This window comes from Phycodurus eques, chromosome 2 (genome assembly GCF_024500275.1).
Source record: "Phycodurus eques isolate BA_2022a chromosome 2, UOR_Pequ_1.1, whole genome shotgun sequence".
NCBI classification, from domain to species: Eukaryota; Metazoa; Chordata; class Actinopteri; order Syngnathiformes; family Syngnathidae; genus Phycodurus; species Phycodurus eques.
Genome location: NC_084526.1, coordinates 42,164,280 through 42,186,052, shown reverse-complemented (window position 1 = coordinate 42,186,052; position 21,773 = coordinate 42,164,280). Strand labels below are relative to the sequence as shown.

The 21,773-nt window shown below is 43.3% G+C and overlaps 1 protein-coding gene across 2 annotated transcripts; it reads right to left on the bottom strand.

Annotated features, from left to right (window-relative positions):
* Window positions 1-164: 164 nt before the first annotated feature.
* On the bottom strand, window positions 165-13,625 carry zgc:158482 (uncharacterized protein LOC100009650 homolog). Of its 2 annotated transcripts, XM_061670841.1 has the most exons (10): window positions 12,894-13,514; window positions 11,393-11,602; window positions 11,157-11,315; window positions 9,234-9,358; window positions 4,697-4,891; window positions 4,064-4,154; window positions 3,783-3,981; window positions 3,504-3,601; window positions 2,684-2,814; window positions 165-1,731 (listed from the first exon to the last, which is right to left on the bottom strand). In XM_061670841.1, exons 1-10 carry the CDS (start codon window positions 13,366-13,368, stop codon window positions 1,555-1,557), a joined length of 1,860 nt encoding a protein of 619 aa, XP_061526825.1. In that variant the 5' UTR covers window positions 13,369-13,514; the 3' UTR covers window positions 165-1,554. The 2 variants fall into 2 exon arrangements, with proteins under 2 accessions (XP_061526825.1, XP_061526826.1); XM_061670842.1 differs by lacking the exon at window positions 165-1,731 and having other exon boundaries at window positions 2,727-2,814; window positions 3,451-3,601; window positions 12,894-13,625.
* Between the last annotated feature and the right edge of the window lie 8,148 nt (window positions 13,626-21,773).

Genomic DNA, 21,773 nt, shown 5'->3' with positions numbered 1-21,773 from the left:
GTTGAAAAAAAGATACAAGTAACGTTATGCCCATTCCCCAGCTCGAGGTTGTATTTTGTGTGTGTGTGTGTGTGTGTGCGCGCGCGTGCGTGTTTGTCTCCACCTAGTGCATTTACTCCCACCACACAACATTTCCAAAGGTACTCACTGACCCAGGCCAAGAAAAACACATGCCAGGTATTTATTGGTTACATGCTTCCATATCCATATATGTATATATATATATATATATATATATATATGTAACAACAATATACATTCGGAAAACAATGTTTGAATGTATCAATATACTGCATACACACATGAGGACAAAATTGTTGCTAGCGCTCGGGAAACCCCGACAATGGTCACGGAATAAACTTTTGTGGGTCTCATTTCTTTAGCACAGGAACACTAATGATTTTTTTCCCCCCCAAGCGTGTAGATCATTTTCTTTACACTTACGATGCCATTAATCTGTCCCAAACTCACCCCAAAAAAAATAAAACATTTAGTGAGAAGAAAAAAATTAAAAATCACCATTATATTATAATATATAAAACAATTTAATGACATTATTAAAGAGAATTAAAAAATATAGTTTTGACCACACTTTTTCCAATGCACAATATGGTGAGCGAGACTTGGCCACCTGGGGGCAGTATAATGCAGACATACGAATATGCTGTACATAGAGACAGTCTCGGTTTCTCAGTATGGCAGCAATATTAGTTGTTCTTCACAGAGGATAAAGAATATATGCTTGTATTTATATTGTCTGTCTAAATCTGTTGCGGCTCCATTTGTGTTCAGATATCTGTAGTTTAAAGCGTGAGAACAGCGCCAGATAGATGCTAATCGTTAGCCTGTGACTATGGCATTTCTTATTACAGTGTGTGTTTGCATTAGCATTATGCTAAAGGCCAAGCTATGTGGTTGTTTTAAATACACAGTGTGTAACTGTCTTTGTTTTATGTTTAGTTTGACATTAAACATCAACTCAGACTGCTTGAAGTCTTTTTTAGAAAAAATATTGACTAATTATACCTGCAAAACTTGCTTGTTGCGAAGCGAGTTCAGTCGCTGCCACCATACAGCGCTCGTATCTCAAGTTGGCACTCGCGAATCAAAGCAAAAAAAAAAAAATCCAATCAAAATCATCTGAACGATGGCTTGTATCTCGAAAAACCCGTACGTCGGGTCACTTGTATCTCAACGCGCCGCTGCGGCCCGATGACACATGCACGCGTGCATCTTATAATCTTTACTGATGCATGCGCTGACGGATGCCGTCCGTTTCAACACAATGTGGAGATTGATCAAAAGCAAATCTGTAAACATAATTACTGGGCATCACTTTTCAAGTAAACTATTGACTTTTCATGAGAACTTGCTGGTATATGTTATATGCAATGTACAATTTATTTCCATTCACTGCTCGTAATGAGCAGGACTCCAACACGGTTTCCCATACATTCATTGTTAAAAGGCATTTAAGGATCCCTGAGCTGGATGTTCAATATAAGTACCTCTGCAGTCACACTGCAAAGCCAGCACAGTGACGGGAGAACTGGTTTAGAGCTTCATGGTTCCTGCTGTGATGGCGCTGTGGACCTGAGCTGTCAGAGGCACATAACTCTTGTGCTCGTCATCGAGGATGTACAGGGGGTCCTCGATTCGTCCTGGATCAAAATTCTCCTCCACTAACTTCACTTTCATTTGCTTGAACGTCCCCGTCAACTCCACCGTATCCTACAATGAGTTTAACCCCCCCCCCCCCCCCAAAAAAAAAAAACAACAACAGACGTTCTGTCACATGATAACAAAACTCACATTGAGCAATACTATGTATGGAAAGCAGTTTGAGCTTTTATTCCATATTTTCTCTTTGTCCTCACGAGCAAAACCATTCAGCGCACGAGTAGAACGACTATGGCACACTCGTTCCATTTTTGGCCAACCACAGTACGCGATTAAACCTATCTAGTAAACTACTGTGCTGCACTTGTAACACTACAAGGCTCAAATAGTAGTTTTTGTATCACGCACGCTAATCAGAGAGAAAAAAAAAAACGTTTTTTTTCCCATTTTAATACAATTTCATTTCCACATTTATGATAGAAGCAACCCTAACCTGATATCGAGCTTAAGGCCCATATATTAGTATACTAGTGAGCCCAAACTATGTTGACATCTGTGTGATACTAGTACTAGCAATAGAATTTCATGGCACTAGTAGTACTAGTAGCACACAGTTGTCAACGAGTGGACATTCTGGCTTCCCTTGTAACATGTAATTGTTCTACTAGTATGCCAAAGTTGTTTCACTAGTGTGCTGAAATGTCATCCGTTGGTGGAAGGCGATAGTGGAAAAAGCTTTACTAGTAAAGACACAGTCTTACATGTATTCAATAGTCTTAATATCCATCCAAAGGTCGTACTAGTAGGCCAAAAGTGGCACTAGTAGTGGAAAAAGAGGGATGAAATTACTTTTCCAAGAGGTTACTGTCACACACAAAAAAAAACCTCAACATAAACTAAGACATGCTCTTTATTTTTTGAAGCAGTCAATCAAGGTTGGGGGAAAAAAAAAAAGTGACTCACCAAATTTTGGCAAGCAGCAGTTTCTACTATGTGCTCTGATAAGAATGAGCTGCGTACAAATGCAAACCAGAGACCTTCCACAAGACAAAATGAAACTTACCTTTATCCTTAGAAAGCGTGGCCTAGCATACGCAGGCAGGTAGCTAACCACATGATTATATATTTGACTTCCATCGAACCGGGCCCCTTCTTTCACAGTGACGGTGGCCATTCCTATGCGTCCCTCATGTCCTGAACAAAACATACAAAGGCCACTCCGCTCATTAAAAGTCACAAAAAACCTTGAAGTATACAGCAGACTAATTCATCATGTAAATAATTGGTGCCAGGATACTTTTGAGTGGTGGAAAATTGATCGAGTACCGCTGACCTGACCTTTTTTTTTTTTTTTCCTTCCCGAAAAAAAATAAATCGAAATGAATCTAGCGGAATCTGTGCGTGAGGAGGACAAATCGAGTGAATGTCGAAAAATAGATGGCAAGTCGTAGTAGTAGCCACTCATGCCAGAGTAGCATCTGCACCACTTGCACACTGGCTGAGGAGTATCTGCAACATTTGCACAATCGACATTGTCCCAGATTATCGCGCCTACTAGTCACTTTAAACTGTATACACTCCTTGAAGTCTCGGCGCCCTTTGCACAATGGTCATTGCAGTCATTCGAACTGCTCTAAGTGCGAGAGGACTCTGCATCTTTTTGCACAATTCTCCCCCCAAAAAAAAAGAATTGTACCGGCATTACCAGATAACTAGCAACCCTTTTTTTTTGTCAATGTCTTTATGTCTCCAAAGTGTTCTGTGTCCGTTGTCGTACTCGAGCGGCTCCAACGACCGGAGACAAATTCCTCGTGTGTTTTTTGGACATACTTGTCAAAATAAAGATGATTCTGGTTCTGATGGTGAATCGTCCTATTCAGTACCTGGTACTTGGACCCCGTAAACATTGGCTTCTTTGAGACAATCAGTCAGTGTGAGGATGTCAGAAACCTCAGTTGTGGCCACATTTTCACCCTTCCACCTGTGAACGAACTCACAAAGATTAGGAACAAAAGGTGACCAGCGCGAAAAGTCCGATGAACATTTGTTATTGGAGAACTCAAGTTTGATTGCTGTCTCAGGTGAGTCTTTTCCTTTACACTTTTCTTGGTGAAGTGGAAGGTTTAAATAGCAAAAAAAAAAAAAAAAATAACTTGCTGTACCTGAATGTGTCACCTACACGATCCTGAAAGTAAATGAAGTTGTCCTTGTCAATCCTCATAAGGTCTCCACTGTTGAAGTACAGATCTCCCTTTTTCAAAACGTCACGGAGTCTTTTGCGCTCAGTTTGCTCTTCATTCTGGGCGTAGCCAACGAAAGGAGCTATGTTGGTAATCTTGGAAACCAACAGTCCTGTCTCGCCTTCAATAAAAACATTATGGTATACAATGGTGTTAAATACTGATCGCTCTGAGGTCACATTTTCATGATGAGTTTTGCTCACCTTTCGGTACCTCAATGCAGAGACCGTTAGCATCTCGAACCACCTCATCACACTCTGTGTCATACTTGACGAGACTGTATGGAAACAGTTTCTAGAAAAAAGAAGACAATAAATGCATCTCCAACTTTTAACAAGTACCAGCCACAAAAATACTTAGCAGGCCCAAGTGCTCGTCAAAAACCAGACCGCCATTTTATTCCCAAAAAGTATACTTGTTATTATATGCCACGTTAATTTTATGCACTGTGCTTAAACACAGGAAAGCAAAAAAAAAAAAAAAAACTACTTAAATAGTGTTCTAATTCAAATGTATTGCATATGCTGTAAGTTATCTTAAAATTATGCCGAAATAATTTTTGTAAAAAAAAGTTCTTAAAGTGATTTCATTCAAATGCACTGCGGATACGTTCACTAAAAATGGTGCCTAAATAAATGTTTAAAAACAAAAACCATTCTTAAAGATGAAATACAAAATGTATTGAACCCAAGTTCAATACAACAGAACTCTAGTTGGGCAGTGATTCTTCATACCTCTAATGGTGCACATACCACACTTTGAGAATCACTGTATGTGGTATACACGCACATACAGTATGAATATACTGTGTGCACTTTGCATCCATATTTCCGTACCCTGTGTACAAAGTTGACTCTTCCAAGGGCTCCAATCTTCCCCGCATAGTTGATAAATCCTACATTTCCCTCAGTGGAAGCATAAAACTCTTTGATCTGAATGTTCCCAAAGCGGTTCAGAAACTCCCGCGATATCTCCGCTCGGATTCCGTTTCCAATGGCGAGTCTGACTTTGTGGTCCTTGTCGTTTTCTCTCTGCATGTCAAAGCGTGGACAGTAATTCAGTCAGTTTCAACAGCAATTTCGATGCAGCCACAATTGAAAAATGTTGTTTCTATTTTATTTCGCAAATAGTTTCTTTGCTTCTTTGCATATCTAGAAAGGCACTATATAAAAGCAATTTTCATGATTATAATTAGTTGTAGTTGTTGCAGTGTTGGTCAGGGGCGTCGCACCCATGGGGGATGTGGGTGTGGCGACTCCCCGCAATTTTGTTTGACACCCACACTTTTTTTAAAAATAGCATTGTGGGCTGTGTCATAAGCAAATTATATTATCAGCAGCACAAGTGAACGGGACTTAGGCACAGTGTTTCTTTTATGTACCACTAGAGGGAGCCCGTACCAAACGTTACAAATCACTGGGTTAGCCAAAGCCCTAAACATTTGAAGAAGACCATTTGAAAGTAATCCTTGCTGGATCTTGACCTTTGACCTTAGCCACGATTTTCAAATTTGATGCAGGATATTGCTCAAAGTAGGCGTCTCGCGTATATGCCCAGGGCAAAAACTGGAGATCACTGGTTGAGGGTTACGACATTGCGGGTGCCGGCGAGTCAGGACCAAATGCAGTACGGCGTGGTAGCGGCACTCGGCGCTCGGATGACAATGCAGTCGTGCGCCTTTCTTGGCGAGTAAACACACGTTTGGATATTCGCCTACGTGACAGGACCCAGTGCAGGCCAGCAACTTCACTGAACCGACGAAAAGTACACCAAAAATATTGCAGCCCGTGACCGCTCACATTCCGTGAGAGACATGTTACTCGATATGGTCTTCGCGGGTAAAGGCCAGCGTCTATTCCGAGCGGTGACCAGATACAACCGATACAGGGTCATGTGCTGAATTGAAGCTCCAGCGCATGTGACGCAACTCGATACTCTGAATGGCCGTGCATGAGAAGCTGAGAAGTGCGATTAAATACAGTCAATTCGTTTTAAAATGATGACATTATCGTGAAGAAGGGGACGCTGATAGTTACGGTACACGTAAGCCGTACGGAATCACACTGTTCAAACCCCTGCCAGGATTCTGACGCAGAAGGCCGGAACCCGATAGACGAGATTTAACGATTTCTATTTTGGTAAGCCAGCTGTGATGAGCTGCGGCAGTGGGAATGTGCAGATTTGGAAACTTCTCTCCAACAGGACCTGCAAAAAAAAATAAAAAATGAACATGCGATACGGTACTTCAAGCAGAGCGGAGGCATGGTGCCCACAAAGCTCTGCCAATGAAATGTCAGCATCTTTCTCCCACCAAGTGGGAATTATACGAGGTGAGGGGTTGTGTTTTGATCAAATCTTCGAGTTAATAAGGTCTGGGAATACATTTCTAGCAATGTAAAAATGGAATCCCTTGACTGTTATACACTGGCATAGTGTATATCGCGATATAATGGCTTATATAGTGTGTTCGCAACGCTAAATTGATTAAAAACACATTTCATGCAACATTTATTGTGCCCATCTCTCAAAGATGGAAATGAGCACTCTCGGCACTCTACGGTGCAAAATAGCCCAAATGAACATATAGACATGAATATACTTCTGTTCTTAAAGGCTGTCCACGGTTGCAGCCAGACTTCCGTTAAACGTGTCCTGTGCCACCTGAGGAGTTATTGTGGTATTTCGCTGTCCTACAAATCATGTCGCTAAAGCGGTGAGCATGCCTTCTCTGTCTTTTCCTTTTATCTCTTCGTGCCGGGTGTGCCGCGTGCAGTTACTCCCCGTCCTCCTTTAGAGATAACAAAACGATAAACGTAGCTTGAACTCAGGCAACTTTGGTGCCAGCTGGCATTTTGCTGTGAAGGAAAACCTTCAAACGAGTAGAGAAGCTGAAACAGCGGTGCCTTGACTTAAGAGTCAAATTCATTCTGTGACCGCACTCGTAACTCAAAAGAAAGCTCGCATCTCAAATCATCTTGCCCCATTGAAACGAATGGCAATGCCATTCGTGTCATACGTTCCAGCCCTCGCGCTCCTTCCGGTGTGTGCACCTTGGCCACCAGGGGCAGTATAATACAGACAGAGGTTTCACAACTGACTCAGTAAGCGGCAATAAAAGTTATACACCGCTCGTTTTTCGCCTCGGATAAAAATGTATGTCGCGTGATGTGTAATGTGATATTGTTTGCCGACAGGCGTTGCTTCACTTTTCGCGTTCAAATCTCCATTGCTCAAAGGGTCGTAACACCGCGAACACGAGGGTGATTCTCAATCTAAGAATTTGGGCCCCAGGCAGAAATAAGAATAAACAAAAACACGTTGGTCATTTTTTTTATTCATGCTGCACTTACTCGACACAAAGACGAATTCACCAAAAATACATTTCTATATATAGTGTTTTTGCTCTATGTCCTTTGTCCCTTGGCCAGGTTTTGGACTCTCAGTCCCTCATAAGACTGAAATTAAATTTGATTCAACAGTAACTTTATTGACAAATGGCGCAGAAATTCCTTATTTTAATGAAATATATCTTGTGCTTGCAAGATATATTATTATGTTATTTATTTTTCATAAAAAGAACGCCTGTCCTTAGGGATCACTGTCATTTCCACCACACACCACAAAGTGTAACTAACTTTTCACTTTAGTTTTTTTTTTAAACCTTTGACAACTTGCACGCACATCAGTTGTCACGTGACAGGACAGCAGCGTTAGCAGTGTTAGCTCCGTGGAAGGAAGGGAGGGAAACAAGAACAAAAATCAAGGTCAAGTTTTGCAAGTTTTCATTTCAACACCTCACATTTCATTTGAATGTACAAATAATGAGAAAAAAATGCCATTTTTGCTCTTGTGTATTTTGAGTAGATTTTATGCTGACTCTAAAACAGAGATTCGGATGCGAATATGTTCGGAGATTTTGAAAGAAATGCTAAACATTGTCATTTCCATCACTTTATTTATTGTGATGGAAATGACGAGGCGAAGAAGGCGGCTCTCCTCCTCGCCATTATACGGGATGTTGGCTCTGATAGCTGAAAAGAAAAACGTTTTTTTTTTCTGGCCAATGAGAGGGGACATAATCTGGTACCAACGTGAAAATATTCTGAGACTGGTCCCAGAGCCTCAACCAGTGACAAAGAGGCACGAGATGCTGGATCCCACACTTTGGGCAGAAATATGCTCTGCTCTTGGATTATCACGGATAAAGGAATCAATCCATATGCAAGTTCGGCAGTTTGCTTAAAGGTTTCAATCGCTAATTACAGAGAGATGAAGGAATGTTTGTTTTGCTTCCAACTGCCAGCCCTAGTTTTGCAACTTTCGTAGGCTTCAGCGCAAAAAGAGAAGGAGCAATGTTCTCGCATTCTGATTAATGTGCATGTTTATTTTTTATTTTTTTAACCCTTAAACAACACGTCCAGGACAATAAAAGTTACCGATGTTCAGCAATGCTCTGTGTCACACGTCATTTCCAACACGTGCCGTCTTTTCCACCACGCAATGTCATGTCCGTCACAACACATATTTTTACACAAGGGTGATAATAAGAAGACCGCTACACAAATAATATTTAGGAGTTTGGGAAGTTATGCAGTTATGGTTACAATTCATGTCTGGGATTGGAAAAACTGTAAAAACTTGATTGAGAGGCTTCAGTAAAATAGTAAAAAGGTATTCGTCATCTAGATGATGAGAAAATATCTTTTAAATGCTTAAAATAAGTAGAATTATACATTCGGGTACATCTATGTGTGAAATGTCATGAAATGTTTTGAAAGCATGGCTTTTGCTGGTCATTTTGTTTGAAAAAGCCCTTTTTTGTGGTGTGATGGAAATGATGCTTCCCTCTGAATGCTAGACTAAAATGGCAAAAACTATCGCATATTTATGTCATTTCATTCCAACCACTATCTGTGAATGTTTCTACACATTGTGATTAAGTAGAGAAAATCAAAATATTTCTAAAAATGTGTTGGGTTTTTCTGAAAAATGTCATGACCAAACTTGACTGTAGTTGGAGAATCACCCATGAATACTATTAGTTAGCCCGTCTATGTCGTTTTGTGTGTTAGCATTCAGTTAGCGGGAATTTCTCAGGCAAAATTGTGAGATGGTTTTAAAGACACAACGTGTAACTCGTTTAGTTTGACCGTAAACTGGCAATAAACAGCTTGAAAGCCCCAAAATTCCTATTCCGGGAATATGAAAATTCTCACAGTGCGATAGTTAGATAAAAAAAAAAAAAAAAAGAAAGAGCCTGTGTCAGATAAAAATTCAAAGGAAAAATATTGCATTTGTTACAATCATAAGAAAAAAAAAATAAAAATCAATCACATTCACTTATGCAGAAAAAGTGTCAAATCCTAACCTTACCTTGGGTGTGCTGCAGAGGTAGCGCATCACTTCTCCTATGTACTGCACGACTGTAACGTTGTGCTTCCTGCAGTCATCCCAGAACTGGGAGGCGGAAAACTTCCTCTTTAAAATAATTGTGGACCCTCAAAAGACAAGACCACAAACATCACGTCATCACACCCAATTTTGACTGCTATATTGGGCCGTATTATATCATATTATGGGCTTCCTATTTATAGTAGGCGCTGTAGTTTAGAATTACAGTGGCAGTTTGAAGTACGAGGGCCCCAACTTACAAATTTTTCGAGTTACGAGTCATCGCCTGACCGGTTTTTGCTATGCGTTGCAAGCCAAAATTTGACTTATGAGTGGACGTCTGATTTTTGGAAGTCAATGTTGTCTCCTACTCCTTCGGAAGCATTTGATTGATCCTTCGATGATTATTTTTGGAGATTATTGCATCAATTCCAAATAGCCGTCGAAAAAGGGCGGTTGTTTGTCTACAGTTCTGAAATTGAGGGGCCGCTTGCTCGTAACGCGTCGTGACCGACAAAGTTACGAGCCCGATGCCTATTTCTAATAAGGGCCTCGAAGAGATCCCGCCGCGGAACGTCATTATCTTCTGTTGCGTGGTAGGCGCGCCCTTTAGCAGATGTTGGCGAAGCGGTTGCATGATTTTGCCGATATTTTTCACACTGTGCCTATTTCCGTCGATGACCGCAAAAATGTCTCACTTCGGCGAAAAACCGCAAAAATGCGTTTGACATGGTTTATTGCAAAATAATTGGAGGTGGAAAATTGTCGTGACAATATTATTTTACATCTACATGTTGATACCGACGATACTGCTGTGTGTTAATATTTGATGCCTTTTCATGTATTTTGCCGTTAATAATTGCTCGTAACATTTCGCCACATCCGTGGAATGACCCATATGACAGTTGAGTGTTCAATTGTGTTAAAACATCGCTTTTCTTATCAGTAGGGGTCGTAGGAGCTGGTTAATTCCATTTACACATTCCATTTTTATAATAGGAAATCAAATCAACCAGCGTCTACAGATTGTAGTTACCCCATAAATGTTAGACTGCGCATGTGCCTGTGTGATAACAGCGTGATCTTTAGCCTATTAAGAAAAAAAAAAAGGTCTTCGAAGGTGGAGGTAATCCAGTGTTGACTGAATCAGCTCCGTTCAGATTATTTCTTTTCTGTGACCAAAGACTCCTTTGTTTGGATTATAGTTGCAGAAAATGTTCTGCAACTATAAAGTATCAGGTGGAAAGGCAGGAAGTACAGCATTTCCCTTTTTCTGACAAGGACAAATTGTGGATCTGTCAATCTGCTAATGAATCCGGCATTGGATTCGGCACTTCTGATAAACGGTTTTGGGCATCGTGGGTTTCCGGGTGAAATTTCAGCATGCGCCTACAATGTACTCTAATCTTTACGGGTGAACTTGAAAATGATTTGCTTTTCCGAATGTAGTTTTGTCTGTCACAGACCAAACGTACTGGATTCGCACAACGATCGTGACTGCAGTGTGACAAGTATAGCACGGTCTCTGTTGTCGATTATTTGGCGTCACGGGGTGGGACGCCAGCGAACGCAGCTGCTCGTCTCTTCTGCGGTCAAAAGTGGGTTGAGCGGTCTCAAGGAATGTGACATACAGGAATTTTCCAACTAAAATTGAATTCACACAAACAAAAGTCCTTCTGATTAGATTGTATATAAGTGATGGCGGTGTAAAAGGGATAACATATGGAGTGGAATCGTCACCGTATGTTCACTACGGTTTAGTTGAGTCATTCCAAAAGCTTTATTCAGTGAAAAAGAATCTGACTCGGGCACTCGATCAGGACCGAACACGAAGACGTTCAATGTAAATCAAGCCCGATTGAGAAGTGCAGGTGTCGCAGGAGGTTTTTGTTTTGGCGCGCTCACCTGTCTCAATGGCGCCGATAAAGCCTAGGAAGAATCCCGCTGTGTGGTACAGAGGCAAGTTGAGGTAAATGACGTCACTGGGAAAAACACCATTTGCAGATAAAACCGCCAGCGCTATTAGGAGGCGGCTCTGGTTGACCACCGCCGCTTTGGGCAGGCCTGCAACACATCGCAAACACAATTTACCTCAATGGTTTGCATACTGGGTGCAGTAAATAGGGAGTTGCTTTTAGTACCCGTGGTCCCAGATGTATAAATATAAACCGCAGGGCTTTTGTATGTGATGTGTGCTCTGAGCGAGGACGGAATGGCGGCGTCGGACGCTCGATCCACTTTATCAGAGAAGCTCTCGATGCCAGGCGTGTCGCAGCTTTGGACCATCAGGAGCACGAGGACTCCCTGCTCTTTAAGAGACGGCAGAACGTCCTCCACCGCTTCCTTCAGCTCTGCGGGACACATAGGCTATCACAGATAACGATCAACCACAAGCAAACAAACGAACAACAAACGTTATGACTGACGGCGTACAGCAGCGAATGTCAAAGCGTTGCAGCGTACCGTTTCCTCTAGTGGTATCCAAAAGAATCACAGAATTAGATGTTCAAACTGTCTATAACGTGAGCGGGTTCAAACTTTGGATTGTTTTTTAATCCAGTAAGGTACATTTTGAAGTACAGTTCAGTTGTATTTCACTTTTAAGTACAACTAATCATTTTCAAATATTTATTTAGGTTCCCAAAAAGAAATATTCAGGCAGGACGCTGGTCACACCCTATATTGCATTAAAACTACTTTAAAGCCATATTCAATAACTCTACAAGAGTCGTGATTTGTTTCATTTCCCAGTCATATGCGGGACTCTGGATTCCACACGTTCACGTGACTGCAGACTCACCCTGGCAGAACTCCATGTTATGAAACCTTCACACAGAGAACGTCGTTCATAATCCTAAAAAAAAAGTAACATTGAAGACAAAAGCGTCACAATGTTTAACTTCCATCCCCGTGATAATAATAAAACAACTCAGCAATAGCACACGAGTGGGAGTAACGGAGTACCGTATTGAAAATGAGAGCTGGAGTATTTCGTGCGACGGGCTTGATGTACTGCATGAACGTCTGAGCCTGCTTCTGGTTCCACGACGTTAATTGTCGGTTAGTCGCACTCCCGCCGCAAATAAAGTTTTGTAATAGATTGAACCGACTTGGTTTTTTCCCCTTCCATGTATTGATGATGATTCAGTGATTGGTTTGGTCCATAAAATGTCAGAAAATGGGCCAGAAATATTGAACAATGTTTTCTACAGTGAAATCAGATGATTAAACGCAAAAGATAATCAGCCCGCTTTGACGGAGGACTACGGAGCTCAAAGAATATTTACTCTCAGCCAGTTTGGACAATTTCGAGCTAAACAATGGCTTTATAAATGGTAAAGCGATGGTCAAAGTGAATTCATTTGATGCATCAATTTTCGAATAATTGATGGATTGCTGCCCCTCGAGTGTGAACGTATTTCTTGTCGTGAAAGCAACCGTGCCGCTTTGCAACAGAGACTCCTTACGCTGAACTTTTCCCGAGATGACAGTGTAAATAGTTGAGTATTATTTTAAACCCATGAAGTATTATTGTAAAACCGAATCCGATTTCATGGAACAAATCTGGTTGAAAATGTAGGCTACGGAGGAGGAGGAGGAGGCCTTGCAAGGGGGGAGCGTGCAGGATCCCTTGCGGCGTACCTGCAGCCGCAATGAGCGCCTTGGCCCCGCTGCAGCCGAAGCAGTGCAGCAGGGACTTGTTGCGGATGTTGGAGTTGAGCAGAGCCACCGGGGAGCCCAGCTTAGCCAAGGCCAGCCAGGTCAACATGAAGGCGGGCTCGTTGGGCACGAACAGGGCCACGGGGTCCCCGGCTGCGTATCGCGGGTGCGCGAGGAGCGCGTTGGCCACCCGGTTGCTCTTCTGATCCGTCGACGCGAACGTGTAGACGTCATCGTCGAACACCACGAAGGGGTTGTTCGGACGCGCCGCGGCCTGCTCCAAAAAGCGGTCCAAGGCGAAGAAGGCGGCTCTCCTCCTCGCGAACTTGAGGAGAAACCACGCAAGATCTCGGACGTACAAGATATCCGCCCGGAGATACGGGAAAAGGCGGTGAAGCGTCACTGCGACCAGGGGCACAGCCGCGACGAGAGCTGAGCACAAATAGATCGTCCACATGCTTGGTGGATCGCAGCTAAGAGCGCAAATCGGCTAAAGGCGACCCAAAAAAAAGAAAAAAAGTGCCTCGCCCCATAGCGGGTGGGAATGTGGGCAATGAGGATCTGGAGGGGAGGGGAGGGGAGGGGGCTCGTCTACTATGCTGGACTCCAAAATAATAACCAGTAGCAGAAGTACTCACGCGGACAAAAAACTACGGACTACGCGACGTGTACGCACGAAAGCGGAGGTGGCAAAAACAAAAAGTAACAAAACAAAAAAACACCTCGAAGTACTGATTCAACTCTGTTACTCGAGTAATAAAATAATAATAATAATAATAATAATAAGCACCGACTCTGAAAAGTATTCATGTACAAAAGCAGAGGTGGCAAAAATACTCACCCTACTTGGGTAGAAGTACAGTAGAAAATACTTGTGGTGAAAGTAAGGCGGGATTCAACTCTTTTACTGAAGAAAAAGTGCAGATTCTGAAACGTATTTCAGTAAAGCTAAGCGTCATTATCAGCATTTTTTGGGACCATTCGCCGATTCTGACAACTTTCAGTTGGTGGCACTTTTTAGTTGAGTTTTGGATCTGTTATCTCAGACTACGGACATATACAGACCCTTTCCAAATCGTGAAAATATCATGGAAAAGTTGATTTCCACAATTCCATTTCAAAAGTTAAACTTTCATAGATTATAGATTTCAGGGCCCACCATTGAAACAATTTCAAGTATTTATTTGTTTATTTTTTACAACTCGCTGAATCTAAACCCCATTGAGACTCTATGGGCTATTATCACGAGGAAAATGAGGGGCACCGCGGTGACCCAAAGACAAAGAAGAACTGACAGCAAGCATCAAGGAAATCTGGGCTTCCAGAACTCCCAGGCAAGGCCACAGGCTGATTGCGTCAAAGCCACGGCGCATCGAGTCAGTGATTAAAGCAAAGGGATTCCCGACCAAGTATTGAACATTAACATATCGTTTTGAAAGTACCGTATTTTGATTGATTTAATGTGATGGAATGTGGAAGTTTGTTCTCTGTCCAGTTAGCATCGCGGCTAACACAGCTAGCATGTATGCCGGAGCAAACAGCCACTCCGAAGTCTTGTTTTCCATTTTGTCACATCTCTTCAGTGTTTTCAGCCGTAATGGAATGTGTCTCGCCAACCAATGCCACCCCGCTTCTCAAATGATCAGTAAAAGACATTTGACTCTTTTTAACTAAATAGCTAAGTTTGTTCTTGACCAGTTAGCATCGCGGCTAACACAGCTAGCATGTATGCCGGAGCAAACAGCCACTCCGAAGTCTTGTTTTCCATTTTGTCACATCTCTTCAGTGTTTTCAGCCGTAATGGAATGTGTCTCGCCAACCAATGCCACCCCGCTTCTCAAATGATCAGTAAAAGACATTTGACTCTTTTTAACTAAATAGCTAAGTTTGTTCTTGACCAGTTAGCATCGCGGCTAACACAGCTAGCATGTATGCCGGAGCAAACAGCCACTAAATAGCTAAGTTTGTTCTTGACCAGTTAGCATAGCGGCTAACACAGCTAGCATTGACTAATTTACTTAAGCTTTAACATTGAATTGCAACCCTGCTACTGTGATATAAAAATGTAGGTTTAACTTCAATAGTTGGTCACATAATCTTTCTTCTTTGATAGATATATATATATAGGCGGCACGGTGAACAACTGGTTAGAGCGTCTGCCTCACAGTTCTGAAGACCCCGCGGGGTTCAATCCCCGGCCCCGCCCGTGTGGAGTTTGCATGTTCTCCCCGTGCCTACGTGGGTTTTCTCCAGGCACTCCGGTTTCCTACCACATTCCAAAAGACATGCACGCTAGGCTCATTAAAGTCTCTAAATTGCCCCAAGGTGCGGCTCTGAGTGCAAATGGTTGTTTGCTTATATGTGCCCTGCAATTGGCTAGCAAGCAGTTCAGGGCGTACCCCGCCTCCTGCCCGTTGCTAGCTGGGATAGGCTCCAGCACGTCCGCGAACCTTGTGAGGAGAAGCGGCTCAGAAAATGGATGATTTCATGACTTAAATAGTATTTTTTTCTTGTGTGGCCCAGTCGCTAAATTGTTTAGTAGCTAAATGTTTTCTTGTTCCTTTCTGTCATCCTGTCTCGGTGGCCTTACCAACCTCCCTTTTTCTCTCAAGGATAACTGTGAATAGGTCTCTCGTTTCCTCATTCCCTTCCCATTGTTTTAGTTTAATTAGGCATTGCTTTCTCAGAGACGGGCCGAGACCCGAGCAACTGTAACCTCTCTTGACTCTCTCTCTTTGCAAAGATATTATGAAAAGTACAAAAGACAAGATTGTTAAGGTCCCCAGGTTGGAGTCCGGCAGTCAGGGGAAAGGGTCCCCAACAATTTCGAAGACGTTTGAATATTGTCAAAAGAGAAGCTCTTCTAACGGGTAGTGGAAATGGGAAGAGCAAAAAAAGTCACCTGTCATGATCCAAATGAAAGTAAACTATGGGGGTGGGGTGTGGAATAATCTCTAGAGTGTATGGAGAAGTGGATAACGGAATATAGTTTCCCAGTGACGGGAAATTTAAGTGTTCGGCAGTTACAGCAACTGAAGGAAAGGTTGAAGGAAGAAAAGAGTCATTTGAAGAAGAACAAAAAATGTTCAGTAAAGGATTTAGGAGATTTGGAGAAACATGCCAAATGTCTGGAAATATGGTTGGCTGAGGCTAATAGGCGGGAGAAGGGTCGAAAGAACTCAGAACGGTCAGTGGCTCCCCCCCCCCCCGCGCACGCACCTCCGATGGCTCCGCTCCCTCCCCTCCTCACACAACCTACCGCTGCTGCCACCCCTCGCAATTTTGGTTTGAGTTTACTTTCGATGGTAAAAAGTACACGTGGACACGCTGATGTCAGGGGCTGTCGTGCAGCCCCACCCTCTTTTGTGAGACACTCGCAGCCCGCAGTCTTTGACACTCCCACCAGGCACGGCTTTATTGCAGTATGTCGATGACTTGTTGATCGCTGCGCCCACTGAACAACAATGTGGGCCTGATACAATTGCTTTGTTGAAACACCTTGCATCAGAAGGTCACAAGGCGTCATTGTCAAAATTGCAATTTGTATCAGAGAAAGTTCAGTTTTTGGGACACATCCTCACTCCTCAAGGGAAGATACTTTCTCCAGCCCGAGTGCAGGCCATTGTCGACACACCCAAAGCGCTTACAAAGAAACGAGTATCTTTTTTGGCAATATGATACATAGTTAACATTTCATCCCAAATGATTCTGATCATGACTGATTTTGCTGTGCGTTCTCTCACTCTGGACAAGTCGCTCACTTCCTCACCACACGTCAAATGGACAGAATCAGAATCAGAATCAGAATCATCTTTATTTGCCAAGTATGTCCAAAACACACAAGGAATTTGTCTCCGGTCGTTGGAGCCGCTCTAGTACAACAAACAGTCAATTTACAGAACACTTTGGGGACATAAGGACATTGACAAAAAACAATTGTGCAAAAAGATGCAGAGTCCTCTAGCACTGATGCCACTGCAGCTTTCACTTTGTAAATTCCATTTTACAGGAGCAAATTGAATTATGTGCCGACCAATTGTATATATGTATATGAGGATGCAATTTGACACAATTTGTCTCCCTTTGAGATCCTCTTTGCAGGAGGGAGGGATCGAATCCTCCAGGCTTGCCGATGGACGCACATCTTTGCGACGACAACATGTTCAGGTACTGCTCCTGTTTGACTAATTTGCTCTCTGGTGTCAGGAAACGAGTCTTCTCAGCACTGCCCAGGATGGCCGACGGACCCCTGCACAACATCAAACCTGGCGCCTTCGTGTTGATAAAGAACTTCCCGCGAAAGACGTGGAGGCATCGGCTCTGGCTTGGACCCTTTCAAGTCCTCTTGGTACCTCACACGGCTGTGAAAGTTGCTGAAAGAGCAACGTGGGTTCACGCATCACACGACAAGACGGTCCTGGCGCCTCCCGTGGTCCCGACTCCTCCGCCTCTTTCGCCTTCTGCAACGGAAGGCCGGAAAGCCTCTAAGAAAGAGGATTCACTGTTAGGATACACTTTTAGCTACAATCAGTGCTGGTAACTGATTGCACTTCGATAGATCATAGAGGGGCAGAAGATAGGTCATAAAAATTGAGCAAGGACCAATTCTGTTGTCTGGACTGACGTGCGCGCGCACACACACACACACACCACTTGTAACTCGGCGGAAGAACAGAAGATTTCTCCCGGGGGTTTCAAAGTCACGCTCTGTGATTTAGCTCTAATTGCCATGATCATTGTGTGTTTCGATGCGCTCGCTTCGACAGCTGACACAATTTCGTACCTTGTGAGACGTGACGACCATGACGAGCTTCTGCAATTGCCACTTCCTCAAATTCCACCTCCTACAGTATGAGTATTTGGTTTCTTTACACCCTTCATGTGGCACGCTCTCAAAAGAGCGTGCTATGTTTGCTATTTCATGCCGCTTACCGCTTCGTGACCCTAGGTGAAGGTAGGAACGTAGATCGACCGGTAAATCGAGAGCTTCGCCTTGCGGTTTAACTCCTTCTTTACCACAACGGACCGATACAAAGTCTGCATCACTGCAGACGCCGCACCGATCCGCCTGCTGATCTCCCGTTCCATTCTTCCCTCACTCGCACCGGACTATTGCAATATTAGTCGTTCGAACTGCTCTAAGTGCTAGAGGACTCTGCATCTTTTTGCACAATTGTTTTTTGTCAATGTCTTGATGTCCCCAAAGTGTTCTGTAAATTGACTGTCTGTTGTACTAGAGCGGCTCCAACTACCGGAGACAAATTCCTTGTGTGTTTTGGACATACTTGGCAAATAAAGATGATTCTGATTCTGATTCTTCAACTTCTCCACTTGGGGCAGGATCTCATCCCTGACCTGGAGAGGGCACGCCACCCTTTTCCGACTGAGGACCATGGTCTCAGATTTGATTCTGATTCTCATCCCAGCCGCTTCACACTCAGCTGCGAACTGCTCCAGTGAGAGTTGGAGATCACGGCTTGATCAAGCCAACAGAACCACATCATCTGCAAAAAGCAGAGATGCAATACTGAGGCCACCAAACCGGACCCCCTCTACGCCTCGGCTGCGCCTAGAAATTCTGTCCATAAAAGTTATGAACAGAATCATAAAAAAAAAAAAAAAGTTATGAACAGAATCGGTGACAAAGGGCAGCCTTGGCGGAGTCCAACCCTCACCGGGAAAGAGTCCGACATACTGCCGGATATGCGGACCAAACTCCGACTCCGGTCGTACAGGGACCGAACAGCCCGTATCAGGGGGTTCGGTACCCCGTACTCCCGAAGCACCCCCCACAGGACTCCCCGAGGGACACGGTCGAACGCCTTCTCCAAGTCCACAAAACACATGTAGACTGGTTGGGCGAACTCCCATGCACCCTCAAGGACCCTGCCGAGGGTGAAGAGCTGAATCTGAGATTAGACTTCCCGACGGACCCTCCTCTCCAGCACCCCTGAATAGACCTTACCAGGGAGGCTGAGGAGTGCGATCCACACCACGTTACCATTTCGGGCTGTGCCCGGCCGGGCCCCATGGGTGCAGGGCCGGCCACCACCAGAGCCCCACCTCCAGACAAAGCAAAATGTTTCACATTAAAGTCAGTCACTACCTGTACTTTTTGTTTTCTTTCCCCTCAAACATGGGTGACCTGGCAATGTTCTCCATCAGAAGCTTTAAGAATTCCCTCCTTGGTCCTCCTAAAACATCTCCTTCATCCATCCCTAAATCCATCCATCCATCCATTTTCTGAGCCGCTTCTCCTCACTAGGGTCGCAGGCGTGCTGGAGCCTATCCCAGCTGTCATCGGGCAGGAGGCGGGGTACGCCCTGAACTGGTTGCCAGCCAATCGCAGCCATCCCTAAATCATCAGAAAATTTTACATACATCATAGAATTGGAGTCATAGGACAACCTTTCGACATATTTTTGGGACAGGAATCTTGAATGAATGAACAGATGCACTTTCACAGAATTTAAAAACCTTATTTTGTGATGTTATATATATACACACACACACACAACCCTAATTTCAAGTGAAGTTGTGACGTTCTGTTAAACATAAATAAAAACAGAATACAATGATTTGCAAATCATGTTCAACCTATATTTAATTGAATACACTACAAAGACAAGATATTTCATGTTGAAACTGGTCAAATTTCTTGTTTTCAGCAAATAATCATTAACTTAGAATTTTATGGCTACAACACGTTCCAAAAAAGCTGGGACAGGGTCACGTTTACCATTGTGTTACATCACCTATGTTTTTATGAGCGTGCCTTTATCTGAGTTGAAAAGGAAGTGTTTTTTTGTTTTTCAAAATAAAATACGACATTGACCAACAGCCACAAAGTACAATTGTAAGCTTAACTTGAGCAGTAGCGTTACATACCATTATGCTGTATAGTAGATACATGTATATTTATAATGTATATATATGTCGTATACTTGTTGAATATTGTGTTACAATAACTCTTCCTCATTGATTTAGTATGGCTGCTTTTAATCTGTAAGTGCTGTTGGATATGACATTTGGTCGGCCAATCAGAAGCCGTGTCGTGGATGACGTAGGTCAAGGCTAGCTTGTCTACCCAGTCAGACATTAACTGAACGTGGGTGCTGCCGAATAAATGTCCCTTTGGGGCTAAAGCGCAAGTGGACGTGTGTTTACTCCTGCACCCAAGACAGAGTTTCAACACCGCTGCATTACAATCTGAAATGTATTCAGTTTGTTGCACACAAGACGACTGGATAGTTGCACATAAGCTCCCCTGCCTGGGGCCAGTGTACCTAATGAGGTGGCCAAAGGGAATGAAGGAATTTTATTGTCGGAGTGAAACTCGTGTCACAGAGATGCACTACAGACTACACACACTCAGTCAAATATTTCATGACTTTTTAAAAATATACATATAGGTACATCTCAATAAATTAGAATGTAGTTGAAAAGTCATTTTTCTTCAGTACTCATAGATTGATGAAACACTGAAGTACTTTTCAGAGGGCAAATTCCAGCCTAATTTCTACAGTAAAAATCACTTTATTTCTTGAATTAAGAAGACGTTTTACGTTTTTCAATTTGGGGATTTTTTTTATCTGCTATGTGCTATAATCATCCAAATTATAAATAAAATAAAATAAATACACTTTTCATAATTTCATTTTTTAAATTGAACTACCTAATTAATTCACGTGTGAACGTAATCGTCGTGTGCGTGAGCATGATTGACATGAACGCGTGAATGCCAGTGATGTGTGCGTGAATGTGATTGACATGCTCACGTGAACGCATTTGAGTAGTGTTTATTAGAGCAAGACTCATGTGAATGAGAGTATTTGACTAGTGTTTATGAGAGTGTTTCTTCTTCTTCTTCTTTTCCTTTCGTCTTGTCCCTTTAGGGGTCGCCACAGCGCGTCATCCATTTCCATGTAAGAGAGTGTTTGAGAGAGTGTTTGAGTAGTGTTTATGAAAGCGTTTGAGAAGTGTTAATGAGTGCAAGACTCGTGCATATGAGAGTGTTTGACTAGTGTTTATGTGAGCAAGACTTGTGGGTATGAGAGTCTTCTTCTTTTCCTTTGGGCTTGTCCCATTAGGGGTCGCCACAGCACGTCATCCTTTTCCATAGAAGCCTATCTCCTGCATCCTCCACTCCAACACCAACTGCCCTCATGTCTTCCCTCACGACATCCATCAACCTTCTCTTTGGTCTTCCTCTCGCTCTCTTGCCTGGCAGCTCCATCCTCATCATCCTTCTACCAATATACTCACTATTTCTCCTCTGGACGTGTCCAAACCATCCAAGTCTGCTCTCTCTAACTTTGTCTCCAAAACATCGAACCTCGGCTCTCCCTCTGATCAGCTCTTTTCTAATTTTATCCAACCTGGTCACTCCGAGCGCGAACCTCAACATCTTCATTTCCGCCACCTCCAGCTCTGCTTCCTGTTGTCTCTTCAGTGCCACGGTCTCTAATCCGTCCATCATGGCTGGCCTCACCACTGTGTATTATAAACTTTGCCCTTCATCCGAGCAGAGACTCTTCTGTCACATAACACACCTGACACCTTCCTCCACCCGTTCCAACCTGCTTGGACCCGTTTTTTCACTTCCTGACCACACTCACCATTGCTCTGGACGGTTGACCCCAACTATTTCAAGTCCTCCACCCTTGCTATCCCTTCTCCCTGTAGCCTCACTCTTCCCCCAACACCCCTCTCATTCATGCACACATATTCTGTCTTACTTCGGCTAATCTTCATTCCTCTTCTTTCCAGTGCATGCCTCCTTCTTTCTAACTGTTCCTCCAGCTGCTTCCTGCTTTCACTGCAGATCACAATGTCATCTGCAAACATCACGGTCCACGGGGA

What these genes read in the sequence shown, in the direction of transcription:
- zgc:158482 (XM_061670841.1), bottom strand. Translation starts at nt 13,368, where the DNA reads ATGTGGACGATCTATTTGTGCTCAGCTCTCGTCGCGGCTGTGCCCCTG. An exon ending in GGCGCTCATTGCGGCTGCAG is followed by an intron (nt 11,603 to 12,893) that starts GTACGCCGCAAG and finishes TGTGTCCCGCAG; the next exon opens with AGCTGAAGGAAGCGGTGGAG. An exon ending in ACCTCTGCAGCACACCCAAG is followed by an intron (nt 4,892 to 9,233) that starts GTAAGGTTAGGA and finishes TTTGACATGCAG; the next exon opens with AGAGAAAACGACAAGGACCA.